General features: G+C 36.7%; 1 protein-coding gene across 1 annotated transcript in view; it reads left to right on the top strand.

The window, feature by feature from the left end:
* LOC136033051 (inositol monophosphatase 3-like) overlaps window positions 1-19,227 on the top strand; it is a 35,026-nt gene that overhangs the window by 9,976 nt on the left and 5,823 nt on the right. Inside the window, exons 3-4 of the mRNA XM_065713631.1 lie at window positions 8,582-8,762; window positions 13,645-13,790. Coding sequence (XP_065569703.1) covers window positions 8,582-8,762; window positions 13,645-13,790 — 327 coding nt within the window. The remainder of the gene's footprint in view (window positions 1-8,581; window positions 8,763-13,644; window positions 13,791-19,227) is intronic.

Genomic DNA, 19,227 nt, shown 5'->3' with positions numbered 1-19,227 from the left:
TAAAACTACCTATTGTGGTAATTAGGTCCCTAGAAGCAGTTTCAAAATACCTGGGGGCAGTGGTATATTCCCCTCGGATTTATTCTTTTCTTGAATTCACTAAACTTAGGTGATTGCTCAGAAAATCTTCCAGTCCCACCACTTACTCCTCACAAAAGGGGCAAGCACGCCTAACTCCCGAGCCATACTTGTCATATGGCTCCGATGAAAATTTTTAAAGCGATGCTAGAGTTTTGTCTCTGATCAATTTTGCGTTTTACTGAAAACGATTTGGATCTCAAGCGGTGACTTTTCTTTTTGTAATAATACCAAGAATAACACTACTCACAAAGAACTACGTAAGAAATCACAAGCTACAAAAAGATTGTAAATGAGAGAGGATACAAATAAGAGTGAGTTTTAATAAAGTTATATTTTGACGAGTTTTAGTAATTACATTCCTTTTATGTGCATGTGGCCCCTTTTTTTGTGGCTCGTGACCCAACCTAGGTTTTTATTCATTAGAATCCACTGGCCCAAGAACTTGCATGTATAATTTTGATGTGTATAAGAGAAAATGTTTGCTTTTTGTACCTATTTTGGCCCTTTTTTCGGGTGAACCATTTTTTATTGTGCAATAGGTTCCAATGGCTCTAGGACTTAAGAATAGAAATCTCATAAAACAAAACTGAAGTCCTGGTTTTGGGACAGGTTTGCTTGCAGGTTACGATCGACCTAGCCCAGGTACTTACGGGTATGATTTTCAAACAAGCGGAAGTCAAAACGCGTTTGGTCCACTGTCGGTCCCACCAACTCCCCCCTCCTTCCAAAGAATCTCAATCCTTTTTGGCCAGAGGATGACCGCTGAAAGTTCCTTGCTAACTCGAAAGCATTATCTTCTGACTTATTTTGAGGCTCTTGCCTCGAGCCTAAAAAGTATCAAACAGTTCGTGGTAACGAACTGTAGTAAGGAGCGACCCGGCTCAATAGTAAATGAGATTCTAAAAATCGGAATTTTGATGCTCATCAAATTTAGTCTTTGTCGTCAAAAGTTACGAGCCTGACAAAATTTACCTTATTTTGGAAAATAGGGGGAAGCACCCCCGAAAATCACACCATCGCATCCAGCGTATCAGAGAACCCTGTAGCAAAAATTTCAAGCTCCTATCTACAAAAATGTGGAATTTCGTATTTTTTGCCAGAAGACAGATCACGGGTGCGTGTTTATTTATTTATTTTTTTTCTACTCCCAGGGGTCGTCGTATCGACCAAGTGGTACTAGAATGTCGCAAGAGGGCTGATTCTAATGGAAACGAAAGGTTCTAGTGCCCTTTTTAAGTGACCAAAAAATTGGAGGGCACCTAGGCCCCCTCCCACGCTCATTTTCCCCCAAAGTCAACGGATCAAAATTTTGAGATACCTATTTTGTTCCTCATAGTCGAAAACCATAATAACTATGTCTTTGGGGATGACTTACTCCCCCACAGTCCCTAGGGGAGGGGCTGCAAGTTACAAACTTTGACCAGTGTTTACATACAGTAATGGTTATTGGGAAGTGTACAGACGTTTTCATGGGGATTTTTTTTTTGTTTGGGGGGTGAGGCTGAGTGGAGGAGGCTATGTGGGAGGGTCTTTCCTTGGAGGAATATGGTATTGGGGACGAAAAATTCAATGAAAATGGCGCAGGATTTTCTAGCATTACTATAAAAAAACAATAAAAAATAAATATGAAAAAGTTTTTTCAATTGAAAGTGAGGAGTAGCATTAAAACTTAAAAAAACAGAGATTATTAAGCATATGAGGGGTTCTAAAATACTTTAGCATAAAGAGCGAGGTATTTAGGAGGAGATAAATACCTCGCTCTTTATGCTAAAGTATTGTTAGTAATTTCAACTATTTATTCTACGGCCTTTCTGATTCAGGGGTCATTCTTAAAGAATTGGGACAAAACTTAACATTTAGTGTAAAGAGCGAGATATTAACGAGGGGACAAACCCTCTCATATACATAATAAAAATATAAGAATATAAAAGTTCGTTACGTAAGTTAATTATTAAGTTACGTATATTTTTTACTAATAAAAACGTTCGTTAAAAATTAAAAGTTCTGGTTGCCTTTTTAAGTAACCGAAAAATTGGAGGGCAACTACGCCTCCTTCCCCACCCCTTATTTCTCAAAATTGTCTGATCAAAACTAAGAGAAAGCCATTTAGTAAAAAAAAGGAATTAATATGCAAATTTCATTTTAATAATTTATGTGCAAAGAGCCAAAATCAAACATGCATTAATTTAAAAACGTTCAGAAATTAAATAAAAAAAACTTCTCTTTTTAACTGAAAGTAAGTAGCGACATTAAAACTTAAAACGAACGCAAATTACTCCGCATATGAAATGGGTTGTCTCCTCCGCAATCTCTCGCTCTTTACGCTAAAATTTGACTCTTTGCCACAATTCTACTTTTTAAAACAATTAAAAACTTTAGCATAAAGAGCAAGGGATTGCGGAGGGGACAACCCATTTCATATGCGGGGATTTTTCTGGTGGAGGGATTAGGAGCTGGGGAGGGGGATATGTGGGGGATTTTTCTATGGAGGAATTTATCATCGGAGAAGCGAATTTCCATGAAGGCGGTGCTGGATTTTCCAGCACTATTTAAAAAACAATGAAAAATTAAATAAAAATAAAGAAATTTTTTAACTGAAAGTAAGGAGCAACATTGAAACTTAAAACTAGAAGAAATTATTACGTATATGTTCGTCCCCTCCTCAATACCTTGTTCTTTACGCTAAAATATTTTTAGTACTTTCAAAAGAACTATTTATTCTAATTAAACGGCCTTTGTGATTCAGGGGTCATCCTTAAAGAATTGAAATAAAATTCGAATTTTAACGTAAAGAGCGAGGTATTGATGAGGGGGCGAACCCTCTCATATACACAATAAAAATATAGGAGTATAAGAGTTTGTTACGCATGTTAATTCGTAAATTACTTATATTTATTACTATTAACAACGTTCGTAAATAAAATTAAAAGTTCTAATGACCTCTTTTAAGTATACAAAAAAATTGGAGGACGACTAGGCCCCCTCCGCCGCCCCTTTTTTCTCACATTGATCACAATTTTGAGAAAGCCATTTAGCCAAAAGAAGCAAAATTAATATGCAAATTTTGTTATAATTTTTCATTTGGAGTGAGCCAAAATCAAAACCTGCATTAATTCAAAAATGTTCAGAAATTAAATAAAACAATTTTTTTTTAACTGAAAGTAAGGAGCTACATTAAAGCTTAAAACAAACCGAAGTTACTACGTATATTAAAGGGGTTTTTCCCTCCTCAACGCCTTGTTCTTTACGCTAAAGTTTTTTATTGTTTTAAAAAGTAAAGTTGTGAGAAAGAGCTAAACTTTAGCTTAAAGAGCGAGGCGTTGAGGAAAGGACAGCCCCTTTCATATACGGAATAATTTCTGTTCATTTTGATTTTTAATGTCGCTCCTTACTTTCAGTTAAAAAAAACTTTTTTTTATTTAGTTGACCAAAAAGGCGATATTTGCACGCCATTACTACTTTTACTGCAACTACTGCATCTGTAACAAGTACTACCATGGCTTAAGGTATTGAGGTGAAAATCTAAGGAAATGCTGAGGGGAAAGTTGAACTCAATGAAAACATAATATGTGCATACAGTTCGTCAAAAGGGAATATCAGCAATATTTTTTGTACGGCTTACCGCACCGAATTGAAATTTCCAGGACATCACAAGAGGATGTTCAACTGCCCAAAAGGCAATATATATCTACTACTACTGCTACAAGTACTGCTGCTACTACTGTAATACAACACTACTACTGCTCCTACATCTACCACTACTACTATGATACTAGTACTAGTAAGACTAAGAGTATGAAGGTGAAAATTTGAGAAGATATAAAATATATAAAATTATATAAAAATAAAATTTGACAAGAAAATATAGAAGGGAAATTTGAACTAAGTCAAAACGCACAATGTGCACGCAGATTGTCGCTAGGGCATATCTCAGGATCTGATTTGGGTATTAAGTTGGAACTTCCAGGGAATACTTAAAGGCGAAGATCAGTTGACTAAAAAGCAATATGTGCACAATATTACTAATACTACTGGTACTACAACTATAGCTACTACTTTTATTGCAACTACTACTAACGCCAAGAGTATGAGACAAAAATATCAGGAAATGTTTAGGAGGAAGTTGAACTAAATTAAAACACACCATGGATATACAGGTTATCAAAAGGGCGCATTGGCAATATCATAGTTGGAACCTGCTGGGCTTGATGAAGGCAATGTTCAACTGACCAACAGAAAATGTTGTAATTCTAATGCTAGTGCTATAACTGTTAATACTACTACTAGTCCTGCAACAACTACTACTAGTACCCCTGCTACTACTACGGTGACTACAATTACAACTGTGGTTAAGTGTATGAAATCAAAGTTTTCATTGAATATTTAGGGGGAAGTTTAAGTGAATCGCAACACGCCGTCTGTGTTCAGGTTGTCAAAAGGGAGCATCAGCAATCTCTTAGCACCGATTGGGTCTGTGAGGTTGATACATAAAGGGGTTGTTGTGGGGGATGTTCGACCAACCAAAAAGAAATATTTGCTTCCTGGTATTACTTGTTCTACTACTACTACTGCTACTGCCATTACTACTGCTGCTGCTATTTTTACTACAGCTACTAAAGCTAAAGCTACTACTATTTCTACTGATACCAATATCACTAGTGGTTCTACTAGTATGAAAGCTAAAGGTATTGAGGCAAAAATTTTTAGGGAATGCTAAAACATTTTGTTGAGCTAAATGAAAACACACAATGCGTATACAGGTTGTCAAGAGGGTGCATCAGCAATGCCTCGGGATCGGTTTATGGCATTAAGTTGAAACTTTCAGCGTGTATTGAAGGGCTTGTTCAAAGAAAAACCAAAGGTTCTATGTTTATACTGCTACTAATGCTACTGCGACTGCTACTTCTTTAGGGAAAGCTTTTAAGGAGTGGTTTGGTAGGTGTTGAACTAAATCTAGAACTAAATTTAAAACTATGAGCACGTAGACTGTCAAAAGGGTGTTACTGCAATATCTCAGGAGCGGCTCATATTATTATGCTGGAACTTTCAAGGTATATTGTGGTGGGTTTTATAATCACGAAACGTCAATACGCGTATACTAATACTGCTACTACGATTGCTGTAACTAATGAGACTAAGGGTACTAAGGTGATTCTCTTAGAGAATGTTTCGGGGGGGGGGTCAGTTAAACGAAAGATTATATGGATTCAGGTTTTTAAAAGGGCATATAAGTAATATCATAGTCAGCGCAGTACTATCGTAGAATCTCTTGAAAGGAACTCATTTGACTGGACATGAAAAACTCTAGTGCCATTTTTAAGAGGCAAAACTAATTAGGAAGGCAAGCTGAAGCAGCACCCCTCCAAGCCAATTAATTGCCCAAACGCATTCAATAAACATCTTGAGATCGCTAGTTTGTTCAGCACAGTCGAAACGTCTTGTAAATTTTGTCTCTGGAAATGTTGTGATTGTCAAGCCCCTACAGTTCTCAGAGCAAGGGCTGAAGTTATGCAGTTTGCCCATTGTTTACATATAGTAGGTAGGGTGAACTTGGGAAGTCAAGCTCCTTATCGATTTTTTTCAGGTTAATTTGGTCTTAATTGTTTTAGAGTAACTGGTACTATAACAACTATTTGGCGTTGCTCTTGGTCATGCTAGTAATACTCTGTTTGCAAGTTTTGTTGTTTCCGTGAGTTACTGTGCCAAAGTTACCCATCTCAGGGAGGTCAAATTTACCCCATAGTCTGAAGTAAATCTGACACCCCCATGTATATCCTAGACTTGCAGATATAAGAATTATGTCACCCTAAGATATGATAGAGGATACTTTTATTTACAGAAATACTATGCAAAACAAAAAATATAATTAATAGTTTTCATGTGCCACAGCAGAACACAGGGTTTCTGCTTACCATGCGGTAAATACGACAGTGTCGGTCTTACCCTGTACATAGAAAAAGTAAATGAGAATGGTATTTTATTCAAATTTTAATGTAAATATGAAAAAGGTAACACCACACTTCAAATAATAGGGGGAGAATTATAATTTTCAATTGGAAAATTTCAATTGGTAACAGAGAAAAAGAGTTGTTTTTATTTTAGTTGAAAAATGGGGATTTTTATCCAAAAAAGCAATTTCAATTAGAATCGGAGAGAGAGTCGAGAAAGCAAACTGTTGATTACTCTCTGGCACTAGTGTGCGTCTTGTACAGGCTGATGACTTGCTTGCCGAATTTGGAATGATGACCATCATCCCTTCACTCTACCATGGTAGAGTGAAGAGACCAGCTCCAGAGAGCTCTAATGGTCCGGCAAAGATGTATTCTTGAACTTCGTCAATTTCATCGTAGTGGGACCAGTCAGGCTAGGCTCATGGTTTCATTTCACTGCTGCTATCACCTTCAATTTTTAACATAGTAAAAGAACTCATATCCATTATTAAAGATTTATTAAGAACAGAAATCAATATTCACAATGATGACGATCTGAACTTTTTTTCAATACGGAGGTAAGTGAACCAAAACAAATCTTGCGTAAGCTCTATCAAAATAAGTCTTGTTGACACCAGAAATTACGTCATCCTCAATAGATTTGCATAAGTAAACAATAATATCTCCTAAAATCTCCTAAACCTATTACGCAACAACCACGTGTGCACAATAGTTCAATAATCTATAACACCCGCATCTTGAGAGGCTATGATCTTCAGGCATAACTCCTATGGGCCTCACGGAAGGCACTATGCCTCCACTACTGAAACTCTTTTTATTTGTCTTACTTTCTTTTTGCCTAATTAATTTTACATGTTGAAATATTCCGGGGGAAATTTTTAGCTGGTTTGAATTTCCGAAAAACAATTTCCATGGAAAGAAGGATTTCCGGAGTAATCGGAAAAACGATGGGAACTTAAATTCTTTTTGAAATGAAAGTACTCCAAGGGGAATTTTTCAGGCTGAATTTTTGCAAGAAATTTTACGGAGGGAGGGAATTTTCAGCCAAGATGGAATTTTCCGGAAAGAATTTACGGGAGGGGGGCATCTTAGGTGAGAGAAACTTTCTACGTGTGTTTCAGATTTTCACGTGTGTTTCCGTGTTTCCCGACAGGGGAGGCAATTTTTCATGGAAGGTGAGCCAGATTTACCGGCATCATTTCAAAAACGATCAGAAATTAAATGAAAACAAGTTTTTTCAACTGAAAGTAATGAATAGCATTAAATCTTAAAACGAACAGAAATTATTACGTATATGAAGGGGTTGTCCCCCTCCTCAATACCATGCTCCTTACGTTAAAGTTTGACTGTTTGTCCCAGTTTTTCAAGAACGACTCCTGAAACACAAGGGCCGTTTAATTCGAATAGAAAAGCTTTTTTTAAAGTTGCTAAAAACTCTAGCTTGAGGATTAAGGTATTGAGGGGAACCCCTCCATATGCGAAATAATTTCTGTTCATTTTGAATTTTAATGTTGCTCTTTGCTTTCTGTTGAAGAAACTTCTTTTTTTTTTATTAAATTGCTTAAAAAGAGCAGTATAACAAACCTAGGAATTGAGATTTTTGCTCATATAGCCCTCTCTCGAAATTTTCACGTCAACTGGCTGACCTAATAACCTCTTATATAAGCAAAAAAAGCGAAATCAAAATAACAAATGTATATGCCTCTATAACCACTCTTCTGGGTAAAAATTTGAAATTTGTTTTTTGTGGCGTAAGGGCTAAAAACCTTCGTTACTTGGTATTCGAAAACGCAATTTTCGTGGCCACCCTTTTTTACGAGATGATTTTTCCCTTTTTTTAAAAACATATTTGCATGTTTTGCTGTGCTGATAAATTTTGAAGAGTAAGTTTAAACTTAATTAATACTACATATTTGGAACCAAAATTAAAAGTAGATTCTTTTAATGCATTGTCAAACTTCTGTTACATTTTATTGTTGTATATAATACAACTGTATTGTTTTAAAACTTCAGTTATTTTTTTTGTAGTTGCCCCCTTGCTCCCACAGCAAAGAATTTTTCCTCATTTACTATTAATGACTATGAATAGTTTAATGCTTCGAAAGGATCATTTTTATGAGGTGAAAAAATTGCATACAGAATTATACATTTGAAGTAAAACTATGAAGGGAAATATCAGTAAATCCTACTATTTGGTGGAGGGGTTCCAAAACTGTGAGATACACTTCCACGTGGTAGTGCGTTTTATTTTCGATTTTGCTCTTACATTCTGCTTGAATATGTCACAAAATGAATATATTCTTTAAAAAATTCACGGATTTGATCTTTTGGACTTTTAAGAAGTTTTCAGATCAGAAGGTGGGGTATTACTTTTATCTGATATTTTAACACATTATCAGGCTTTTAAGTAAAGCTAGTGATTTTTATAGATAATTGAAAGATCTCAGTAATTGATTTATGCACTTACATACATCTACAGTTGTTGGTTGTCAATAGCATTTATTTTTACAGGATTTAGATTATTCTAACTTACATAAAAATCTTTTAAGGTTGTATCAGAGGAACATGCTGATGAAATTCTAGAGGTGAAGGCTAAGGAAGTAAACCTTGATTCTCTGTTTGAAAATGATTCCCAGCCTGGTGGATTAAACAATATCATTAACGAATTAGTCTCTGCAAAAGATGTATCCGTATGGATTGATCCTTTAGATGCTACCAAAGAATATACAGGTACAGAAATAATTCTATTTTTTCTATTAATAAATATAAATTTTCCCCAAAAACATATTCAAAGAATTGTAAAGATTAAAACAAGCAGACATAAAGCCATATAGCCTAATAAGTAAATCTAATATGCACAAAAACGAAAATGAATGATTGAGTTTAGTTTTAATCGAACGGAAATTGCCGGAAACAAGAGTGGTATTTGCGATTTATTTAATACGGAATATGTTTTGAACAGTAAGTTTTTTGTTTGTTTGTCTTAACAAAAGAAAAAAAGTTCGAAATATTAATCAGTTTTACAGTTAAGAAAAAAACTCTATAGATAAATTTGTGATTTTCAATTAATTTTTTTAATTTTAAAAGAATACTATCTCGCTGGTTTCGTTCGTCTTGATTCTAATTAATTTGGAAACAGAGGAAATTGTCCCTAAATTAAACTTTAGAACATTAATTGATTATTTTTCATGCTGTGTATTGAATTTGCTGCAACATCGGTGAATCAATAATTGATTTGCCAGTTGACTTGCTATACCTCTGAAAGGATTGGAATAAAAAAGGGTGAAAACAATTTGAGCGTTTACTCTATTTTATTCTATTGAAACTGAATTGATTCAATAAAATGTAATGATAAAAAAAAAGTATTCCTGGAAGTTTGCGTACTATTTAATTTGGTCATAAGAAGGTCCAATCATAAAGATGCCGAAACTACCAAGGAACAGCTTTAGTCCTAGTTAAGAGGTAGCGAAGTTGTCGAAACAACAGGTGGTGATTATTGCAGGGTAGACAAAACAGGGAATCGAAGCTTATTTTCGGTTTGCCTGGGATTGATAACCTAAAGTTAGTAAGTTCGTTAGTACCTTGCTGAGGAATTGACCTAAATTTTGAATGGCTGAGATTCGCTTAATTTTGGTAGGCAGAGTCTTTTAGTCTCTGAAATTTCTCTTAAAAATGTTAAACCATTAACCTTGATAGACCAGGTGCTAGAATTCCTTTTAAAATTTCATACTCCGAAGAATTTTGTTCCTTAAAACTTTGAAGCCTCGACGGACTCGAAGCACCTCGACGGACAGAGAAATAGTTGGACCCAGAGCATTTGCATTTTTACACCCGCAGTCGGGCACTTTCACGCAAAAGAGGCGTGTACCAATGAGATTCAGAAATTAGAAATTTCATGAAGGTATGCGAGGAAGTGCACACCTTAAAAATATTCGTTCTTATGTCCTATTGGGTATAGTCATGACCGAAGAAAAAAACCTAGCAATCTTTTTCTTATGAATTTGCGGTGAAGGGAGTGTTGTAGGATTGACTGGCGTACTTTTTTCCTCCAATCATATCAAAGTCTAAATCCAGTTGAAATAAGACCATACGATAATTCAAACTTATAACAAACGAAAATTACCATCAATAATTGATGGTAACCATCTATGAATGATGGCTTGTTCTTGATGAAGTCAAGAACGAACAGAAATTGAAAACGAACAATCTCATCAAACATGAAGATAACAGATAATAGGGGCACAAAAGAATCTTATAACGAACAGAAACTAAAGCGAATAATCGGGTTCCATTTGAGACAAATAGAGATTACCACAACAAGGTGCTTCTGCCTCCTAAACCTTCTAACGACAAGAGTGTCAAATGCAGCAAAGACGTCCAGTTGCCAATTCAACATCTGCGTCTCACAGTGATGTAAATAATGGAAGTGGTAAAGCAATTATGTGAAGCAACATTTTGAATTGGTGAATCCAAAAATAACAAGAGCTAAGACCTCATATGGCACTTGTGATGAGGTCGGAAGAGCCAATAGCTAATATGGTATTAGCTCTAGCAAAATTCTAAGAATCAATTGATTACTTTAAAAAGAAAATCAGAGGCTTAATGCCGGTCGGGATTTAAAATGAGAGCTTTGAGTCACGAGGTCATTCTAAATATCAAAATTCGTTAAGATCCACTCACCCACTCGTAAGTCAAAAATACCTCAATTTTTCTAATTTTTCCTCTCCCTTCAGCCACCCGGATGGTCGAATCGGGAAACGACTTTATCAAGTCAATTTGTACAGCTCCCTGACACCTCTACCAATTTTCATCGTCCTTACAAGTCCAAGAGCTTCAAACTCGTCAAAGAACTGAACCCCACCACCTAACTCCCCCAAAGAGAGCGGATCCAGTCCGGTTACGTCAATCACGTATCTACAACATTTATAAGCGTTTTCCAAGATTTCCGGTTTCCCCCTCCAACTCCCCCCAGTGTCAACAGATCTGGTCGGAATTTGATATAAGAACTCTGAGACAGGAGTTCCTTCTAAATATCAAATTTCATTAAGATCCGGTCACCCGTTCTTAAGTTAAAAATACCTCAATTTTTCTAATTTTTCCAAATTAACAACCCCCAGCTCCCCCAAAGAGAACAGCCTCGTACCAATTACGTCAATCTTGTATCTATAACTTGTGCTTATTCTTCACTTCAAGTTTCATCCCGATTTCTTCCCTAAAAGCGTTTTCCAAGATTTCCGGTTTCCCAAGATTTCTGTTTGCCCCCTCCAACCCTCTGTGTCCCATGATCCGATTCGAATTGAAAATGGAGCATCTGAGACATAAGATTCTTTTATATATCAAGTTAGATCCAATCACCATTCGCAAGACACCTCGATTCTCACGTTTTCTAAGAATTCCGGTATCCCCCTCCAACTCCCTTCAATGTCACCGGATCTGGTCGTAAAGTGAGAGTTCTAAAGCACAAGATCCTTCTAGATATCAAATTTTATTAAGATCCGATCACCCATTCGTAAGTTACAAATACCTCTTTTTCTAATTTGACCGAACTACTCCCCCCCCCCCCAACTCCACCAAAAAGAGCGGATCCGGTCTGGTTATGTCAGTCACCTGTCTTGGACTTGTGCTTATTTTTTCCACCAGGTTTCATCCTGATCTCTCCGCTTTAAGCGTTTTCCAAGATTTCCGGTCCCCCCTCCTAATGACACTGTATCCAGTCGGGATTTAAAATAAGAGATCTGGGTTTCGAGGTTCTTCTAAATAAGAAATTTCATTAAGATACGATCACTCTATTTTGTAAGTTAAATTACCTTTTTTATAATTTTCTAGAATTAACCCTCCCCTCCCCCCTAACTCCCCCAAAGTGAGCAGATCTGTTTCGGTTATGTCAATCCCGTATCTAGGAATTGTGCTCATTTTTCAAACCAAGTTTCATTCCGATCCCTCCACTCTAAGCATTTTCCAAGATTTTACGTTTTGCCATCCCCCCCTACTTCCCCTTCACCGATCAAGTCGGGGCTGGGAAAGTCATGCTTTAAACGTTCGGGCATGATCCCATCAAAACACACAGACTTACCAAATTTCAGAAGTCGTACCCGGTTTTCAATATCAGAAGGTGAAACTGTAATAAAATTCCTATTGGGATTTAAATCACGAAAATGCGTTAATAGTTTAGATTTAAAGATATTATCTTGAGTAGAAGAGTCAGTTTCCAAAACTTTAGAAAAATGTTTCATTCAATCGTCCATTGAAATAACATCTGGAAAAGGGGTTGTAAAGGATGTCAATTTAGACACGTAGTGCCAGAAGTGGGAAGGTATATTACTGAAATTGGATAATAGCTCATTGATGGGATTTTTTTTTTCACGAATGGACAAGCTTAAGGAATTTATTCTTTGTATACTTAAAATGAAAAAGGACACCAGAGCGTGACTTATCAGCCTCAATCCACACATTGCGCCAACGAAATTGACGTTCTTTTGTGTCTGTAAGGCCAGGATACGTAGACCAGTTTATTTTGCTGGTGCCCCTCCTTGTTCTTTTAAGAGGAACGGGAGCAGTGGTTCCGATTTTTAAGTCATGGACTATCTAGGCCAGATAAAGCTCAAGGTCTAGGAGATCAGATAAACGGAGAAGTAGCTAGAAAACGGAAGGGAGTGTTAATTTTATCTAGTAGAGAACTTAGACGAAGCTGATAATAACGTAGATTTATAGACTAAACTGCTTAAACTGTTAAGCGAGGATAACTCAACTCTTATTTCTAAACCTTTATCAACCTTGCTGTTCTTTGTTTGTTCTTTTTTTGTGCTTTTGTGTGTGTTAATGTTTTGTTGATGTATGGCAGACAGAATTCACTCTGCTTTAAATAAAGATCGTTTTCAATCAAGCACAAATGTCACTCTAACCCTTAGAGGGCTAAGGATCAGGGCGGTAGTAGCTGGTCTTTTAGGTTCATATTTATTTTATTGATGATAATGTCTATTCTTTTAAACTTGATTTATAATATGACATTAGTTTTGCTAGTCTTAGGATTCAATATGACTTCATACTTCGTTTGAAAAAGCAGTTTTTTGGATTTTTTTATACTGAAAATCAGCTCTAAAGAAGTTCTGTATCTTTAAAGGGCATTAGAGCAGTTATATTTTTGATTACGTTATTTTGTAAGGAATTAGTTGTTTGTTTTTTTCCTGCTAAAAAAGTGTAATGGTGTTTTTGCAAATGAGTTCAAGGTAAGTCCCTTGGATCCATGTCTCTATTCTCCATTTCCAATTTTTGGGGGTGGGGTGTTAGTATATCAAAAAGGGCACCAAAAATTTCAGAGCTTACTGATGATCTAAAGGTGTTATACAGATATCCGACCTAAAATGTGTTTCACTGTTGTCTCCTATTTTATTTGGTTTTTTCAGCATTGTGGAATCAATGTTCAGTTTCTTTTCATATGTTCATTATTTGTTTGTTTTTGTCTTTGCTTTTTGTTCTTCCTCTATATGTTCTCGGTAGATTCTGATTTCAATTCTTTGGTAACTCCGTAGATTGATCATTTTCTTGACAACAATCTTGTTTTGCTTCAAGTTTATGTGCATATCGTCAGATTTATTTTGGCACTCTCTTGCAGAAAACCTAACCTCGTATGTGACAACGATGGCTTGCATAGCAGTTAAAGGGAAGCCCGTCATAGGTGCTATTCATTATCCTTTTGAGGGAATAACTTATTGGGGATGGAATGGAAAAGGTGTTTCTTCAAAGCTAAAAGTGGCACAGGTGAATTTAAACTTGAAATCCTTTCTGCTTTGTGTTGTGCAAATAAAATTACAAAAGTGCAGTCATCTTTATGCTTACAAGGTATATTCATGATCTTCTTTTCTTGCTTTAACACACCCATGCATTCGTACACCTTTTGCCACGCAACAAATACTACAGGAATTAAATTTTGGAACTAAATTTAATGCCGAAAAAAAATCATTGAAAAAAGTTATTGAAAAAAGTTTTGGATAGATTTATGCATTAGTCTGGCCAACTGTGGTTTTTTTTTTTTTTTTTTTTTTTTTTTTTTTTTTTTTTTTTTGATGTCCCAAGATCATTATCTGTAGAGTTTAATTTATTTCATTATGTCCTACTCTCCCCATATTTCAGAAAAAGTTGCAGAAGTCTTATCTTTCTCACATGAAGGCACTTTCCATGCAAATGCAGGTTTTATATGTGGTCACGCCTATTTGTCCTCAGGATATATAAAAGATAGGTATGCTCAAGAACCTTCATTGCATTTTATTTAGTTTCTCCACCAACTAAGTTTTACATTCGTAAAGAAGGATGGTCTGAACCAAAGCCAGGTAGTTTGGGACTTAAGTGCGTATGGTATGCTGAGGGAAGCAAAGACCGTCTGTACTTTCTGCAATGGATAATGGTGTATGAAGATCCATCAATACAATGCGAGGAGCCAATGTATGAGAAGCTATCGACCTGATCCAACTTCACTTTGTTTAGAGTTTGTGAAAAAGGATCAGCGTGGTTTATTACCATAAATTTTTTCTTTCCTGTACTGACTTTCAGGCCAATGCGATTTGCCCATGTAACCACATCGTTGAACATAGTTTTGGCTTTCTCTGGGTCGGAGAGGATTCCAATATAATCAAGGTAATCAACGTCTTAAAGTGAATGATGTTGTCCAATCTGAATCCTGAATAGAAGAATATGGTTTTGTTAAGCACCCAATCAACACAGTAGTTGAACAGAGTCGGAGACAGGACACGCTCTTGTTTTACTCCTAACTCAATCGAGAATTCTTTGTTTCTCCTCCGTAACCTCGAACTCGGCTCACTGATTCCTCATAGAAGTGCCTTAAGCAGCTTGGCAATTTTTAAGGGCATTCTGTCATTCTGTATAATTTTCCAAAGCTGTTGGCGAGGGATCGAGTCGAAGAAATATCAGAATCAGGGGCAAGTTGCTTTCAAACTGCTGGATAATAAGGCGATAGTCTCTATCCGGACGGAAGCTCGTTCCGTTTTCATGGGTTCTTTTCTACCTTACCTTCTTGAAGCGGTTAAGAAGAATCTCAAATGTGTTTATTGCAATGTCAATCAGATTTATTCCATAGTAATTTTTGTACTCAATTTTATCAGCTTTCTTATACAATGGAAGAATGACTGATATCTTCCAATCCTTTGGGAAAATGTCAGTCTTTCCCATTCTTCTTCTAGTATCTTGTGTTCCTGACTGCATACCTCTCTGTGAAGGGCAGGTGAAAGGTAATAGGCCATGAAACACAGTTAGGATTCAGTAGTCTATTTTTTATCTCACGGTAAAGAAGAAAACCTGTCAGTGTCCTGATAGAGAACCTGCTGGAATGTGGTGTGTTTGACACTAATGAGATAGCTAAAAAAAACATACCGTCAATGTAAAATTCAATGCTGTATCCAAATGTACCGATCATATTCTTCAAAAATTCCATATACAGTAACTTACACTGGGAGGATTCTGTACTTCGAGTAGATGGGGAGTTTTGGACTTGTTGGGGAGTTCTAGTTTTGGGGACACAAAAGGATTCACGACAGGGCACTAGATTCTGGGTGAGGCGGACCCCGAGCCCTAATCAAGCTTGAAACTAAACCGAAACTAGGTTTTTCAAGTTAAAATAAATGGATATTTAAAATTACGCTTTTTGTTTATCTTAACTTACACTTTTAAAAGTTGGAAGATCAATTTTACCTCAGTCAGGTTTTCAAGTTCGGCAGTATTTCAAGCGAGAAAAGCATGAAGTCAAGAGAAGATGTGCTGCCAGAATTATGGGTGTACGTGAATCTAAGCTCATTTCCTAGTGGGACAAGCTGTGGGCACATCATGCAAAGACTATTTGCTCTAAAACTGAAGTCATCAAACGGATTACAGTTCAAGTCGCTGGCTAACATGACAGTCAGATTACTCGATTTACAGTCAGCGGCAAGAGTGCTAAGAGTTCGGGACGCTTTATCAAACAGCATATCGGAACTAGAATTGCGATTCTCATCGGGAGAGTAAACTGAGGCAAGAAAGCAAATTTGTATATTGACTGCCGCAAAATACTCTGAGTTCCGGAAGGACTCTGGTAATATTTCATTTCGTAAGAGAATTTTAGTGCCCCTGCTTGATCGACCCACATAATAGGGTTTAGCAGCATGGGGTCCAGTAACTGTATAAGTTTCGATGTTTAGTATCTTAAGACGGTCCGTAGTTAGTAGGTTCTCTCGCAGACATATCATGTCATTCACTGCGCATAGTGTTCGTATCCACGGGTAGTTCAGAGTGACACCTCCGTTTGTATTCCACGAAGTTATTCTGAGTCCGGCATTCATTTTGAGGAACGCAATTTCTCTTGGGCTACAGTACATTTATAACTGTAACATGGATGATCAGTTTGGGAGTACAGAGGGCACATGACACTGTTCTGGTAAGGGGCGTTGCGGCTACTTAAATTATTCTTTTGTCCACAGTGGGAGCAGCCAACGGTAGCTTTACAGGCACCAGATATATGTCAATAAGCCTGACAATTAAAGCACCGAGGAGGCAAGGGTACATATTCATCAATTATAATCCGTTCATATTCGATTAAAACTGGACCCAAGATAGAAGTAGTCAGGTCACCACGATGCGAGTACTCCAACTTATACGACATGGTTTTTCCGATGCAGAAGGCTCTCACATAACCTGACATTAAGCTCTTCAGATCATCGTTGGAGATAGGATCTGGGACAAAATGAGCAATACTGTGGTGCAAAGGGATTTAAACCGAGACTTTAAGGATTCGTTTTTGGCCTCATTAGCATCCGCTAGTTGCTACGGAATGGTCACTGATAACGACTCGTCACGAATCTTTACTGGGCTTTAGTTGACTAATTGCCGTTTCAGAGTTACCACAAAGACAATCTATGTAATCCTTCTGCTCCTTAGGGTCATTCAATTGCTTAGACGGATTTTTCAAAGCAATTGAGTAAGAAGGCTTCAAGGCAGGCACTGGGACAGATAAAGAGGACGGTGATGGGGCTGCGATGAGTCTGAACGAAATTGTAAATGTCAGGCACAGTTCGTCGACTTTACAGGACACTATGGCACTCACTTCCCCCGCTATAAAGAGCACTTCGTCTGGTTCATGAATCATAAACCATGGTAGAACTATCCGTGGTTACTATATAATCAATCGAAAAAATAGTACGTTGGATTTATTTACTCTTACTTTGTATGTGTACGACAACATACCAAATGAAACAGCAAGATAGATTCTTGTATAAGTTGTTTGATAATATTTCAAAGTTAATTGGAAATACGGCATCATGAACTCTTTTGGTAACTTTTGCATAAAAATATCTTTTTTCATGGGTAGTAAATGTGTCTGGTCCTGGTTACTTTGTATTTTATTTTGTTATATCTTTTTTTAACAACAGTGACAAATAATTTATTGCGGAATATCAAAATAAATAATCGCAATATATAAAACTATAAATTAAAATGAGTGGTGAAATATTGTCGGAATGATTTCCTGTATCGCTGTGTTGCTCCGGGGTTGTATGGCTGTAGCTTGTTGTGGTGCCGAGTGTCGTGCTTGTTTTGTGTAATATTCGGTGGTAGGATGTCGCGATGCTTCTGTGATGACAGAAGGCCATGTCCGAAGCCCATTAGAAGTTCGTGCCTCCTTGTTTCAAGCGTTTTTAGACCTGGCAGAACAAGACATTCTTCATAAGGTAACAGTGTATCCCCCAAAATCACTCGCAATGCACGCTTTTGTATTTCCTCAAGTTTGTTAGTTTGATCTTTTGTAAAACCAACATGCCAGACAGGGCAGGCATATTCTGGAATTGGTCTCATGTGAGTTTTGTAGTAAGTAAGCATTGCATCTTTGTTTAGATTAAACCGGCGTAATTTTGCCAAAGACATTAGTAGAGGGACAATTTGGGAAATTAAATGATTTATATGGTCGTCCAATGTCAATCTATCGTTAAAAATGGCACCCAGAATTCTCATTTTCTGAACTACTGGTATACCCACTTCAGGTAAATCTGGTACCCTATGTTTTAAAAATGAAATTCTCATTATTTGGGATTTCGTTCTATTTATGGCGAATTTTTTTGCTGAAAAATCTCGCTCCAGTCTCGTTACCATTTCATGTAGGTCTAGGATATTCATTCTGCTTCTGTAGTACTATCATTGTTAAGTCGTCTGCAAACTTTGCGTGATCTTTGTCCCACGTAGCTATCATATTGCAAAGCAACAAGAATAGGGTAGGGCCTAGCTTAACCAAAAACATCTTGACCAAAAAGTGCTTGGTATTAGTCATAGTGGTATTTGCCCCTGTATGACCGACTGGTGGAGACAAGAGTGACCCAAGTGAATTTTTCATACAGCTGCAGGTTTGTTGTTGGTATAATTAAATGGAGCTTCCAGAGTATCTTCTCTATGCATTGCTAGTCGATTGCCACAGTTTTTTAAGGTACAATGATCCAGTTATATTCGATATGGTACTTTGTCATAATATGGCCCATACGTTTAACGTGGTTTAGGGTATATAAGAGTGCTTATATACGTTAAGGGGTAAAGTAGTAATTCAAGGCTAAAACTAAGGAAGAATAACTTTCTTCCGGTTAGTAATAACTTTTATCTGCATAAAGATATGAACTTGAAAAGAGCTTTCCAAGAACAGTTGAATAAGAAACTGAAGTTTTTTAAATTAAACACTAGAAAAGATGGCTAGAACAATTTTAGGAAAACAGTTTGCTAAGTAAAAGAACATGTCTTTGGTAGGAAAGCTTAGGAACTCAGTTAGGAATATTTGCACAAAGACGTATTGAACCTGGTAGAAGAGAGAAGGGGTTTTTACGAGAAGTGTCTGTGTGATAAATCTTACGAGAAGAAGAGGAAAATAAGGGAATTAGAGAAGGCAGTGAAGTATGAATTAAGAAAATGTTAATCTAGTCCACGGATAAAATGCCCAAGATCTGGAAGATGCAGCCACACGGCGTAATAGTAAGATATTTTATTTACATGGTAAGAAATTGAAAGAAAATAGTCAGTCTGGACGTATCCTTTGACAATTTAGAAGTGAAGGAATTTTTTTTTTATTTTTTGAGGAGTAGTTAGAGACAGTCTAAAGGTACTGAAAAATTAAAAGAACTTAAGATTCTGTTCTGTGCGGTAAATGGCTCTTTAAAAAATTATGGTTGTGAAATTATAA

This window comes from Artemia franciscana, chromosome 11, assembly GCF_032884065.1.
Source record: "Artemia franciscana chromosome 11, ASM3288406v1, whole genome shotgun sequence".
NCBI lineage: Eukaryota > Metazoa > Arthropoda > Branchiopoda > Anostraca > Artemiidae > Artemia > Artemia franciscana.
The sequence above is the reverse complement of the archived record's forward strand: the minus strand, read 5'-3'. Positions and strand labels throughout refer to the sequence as shown.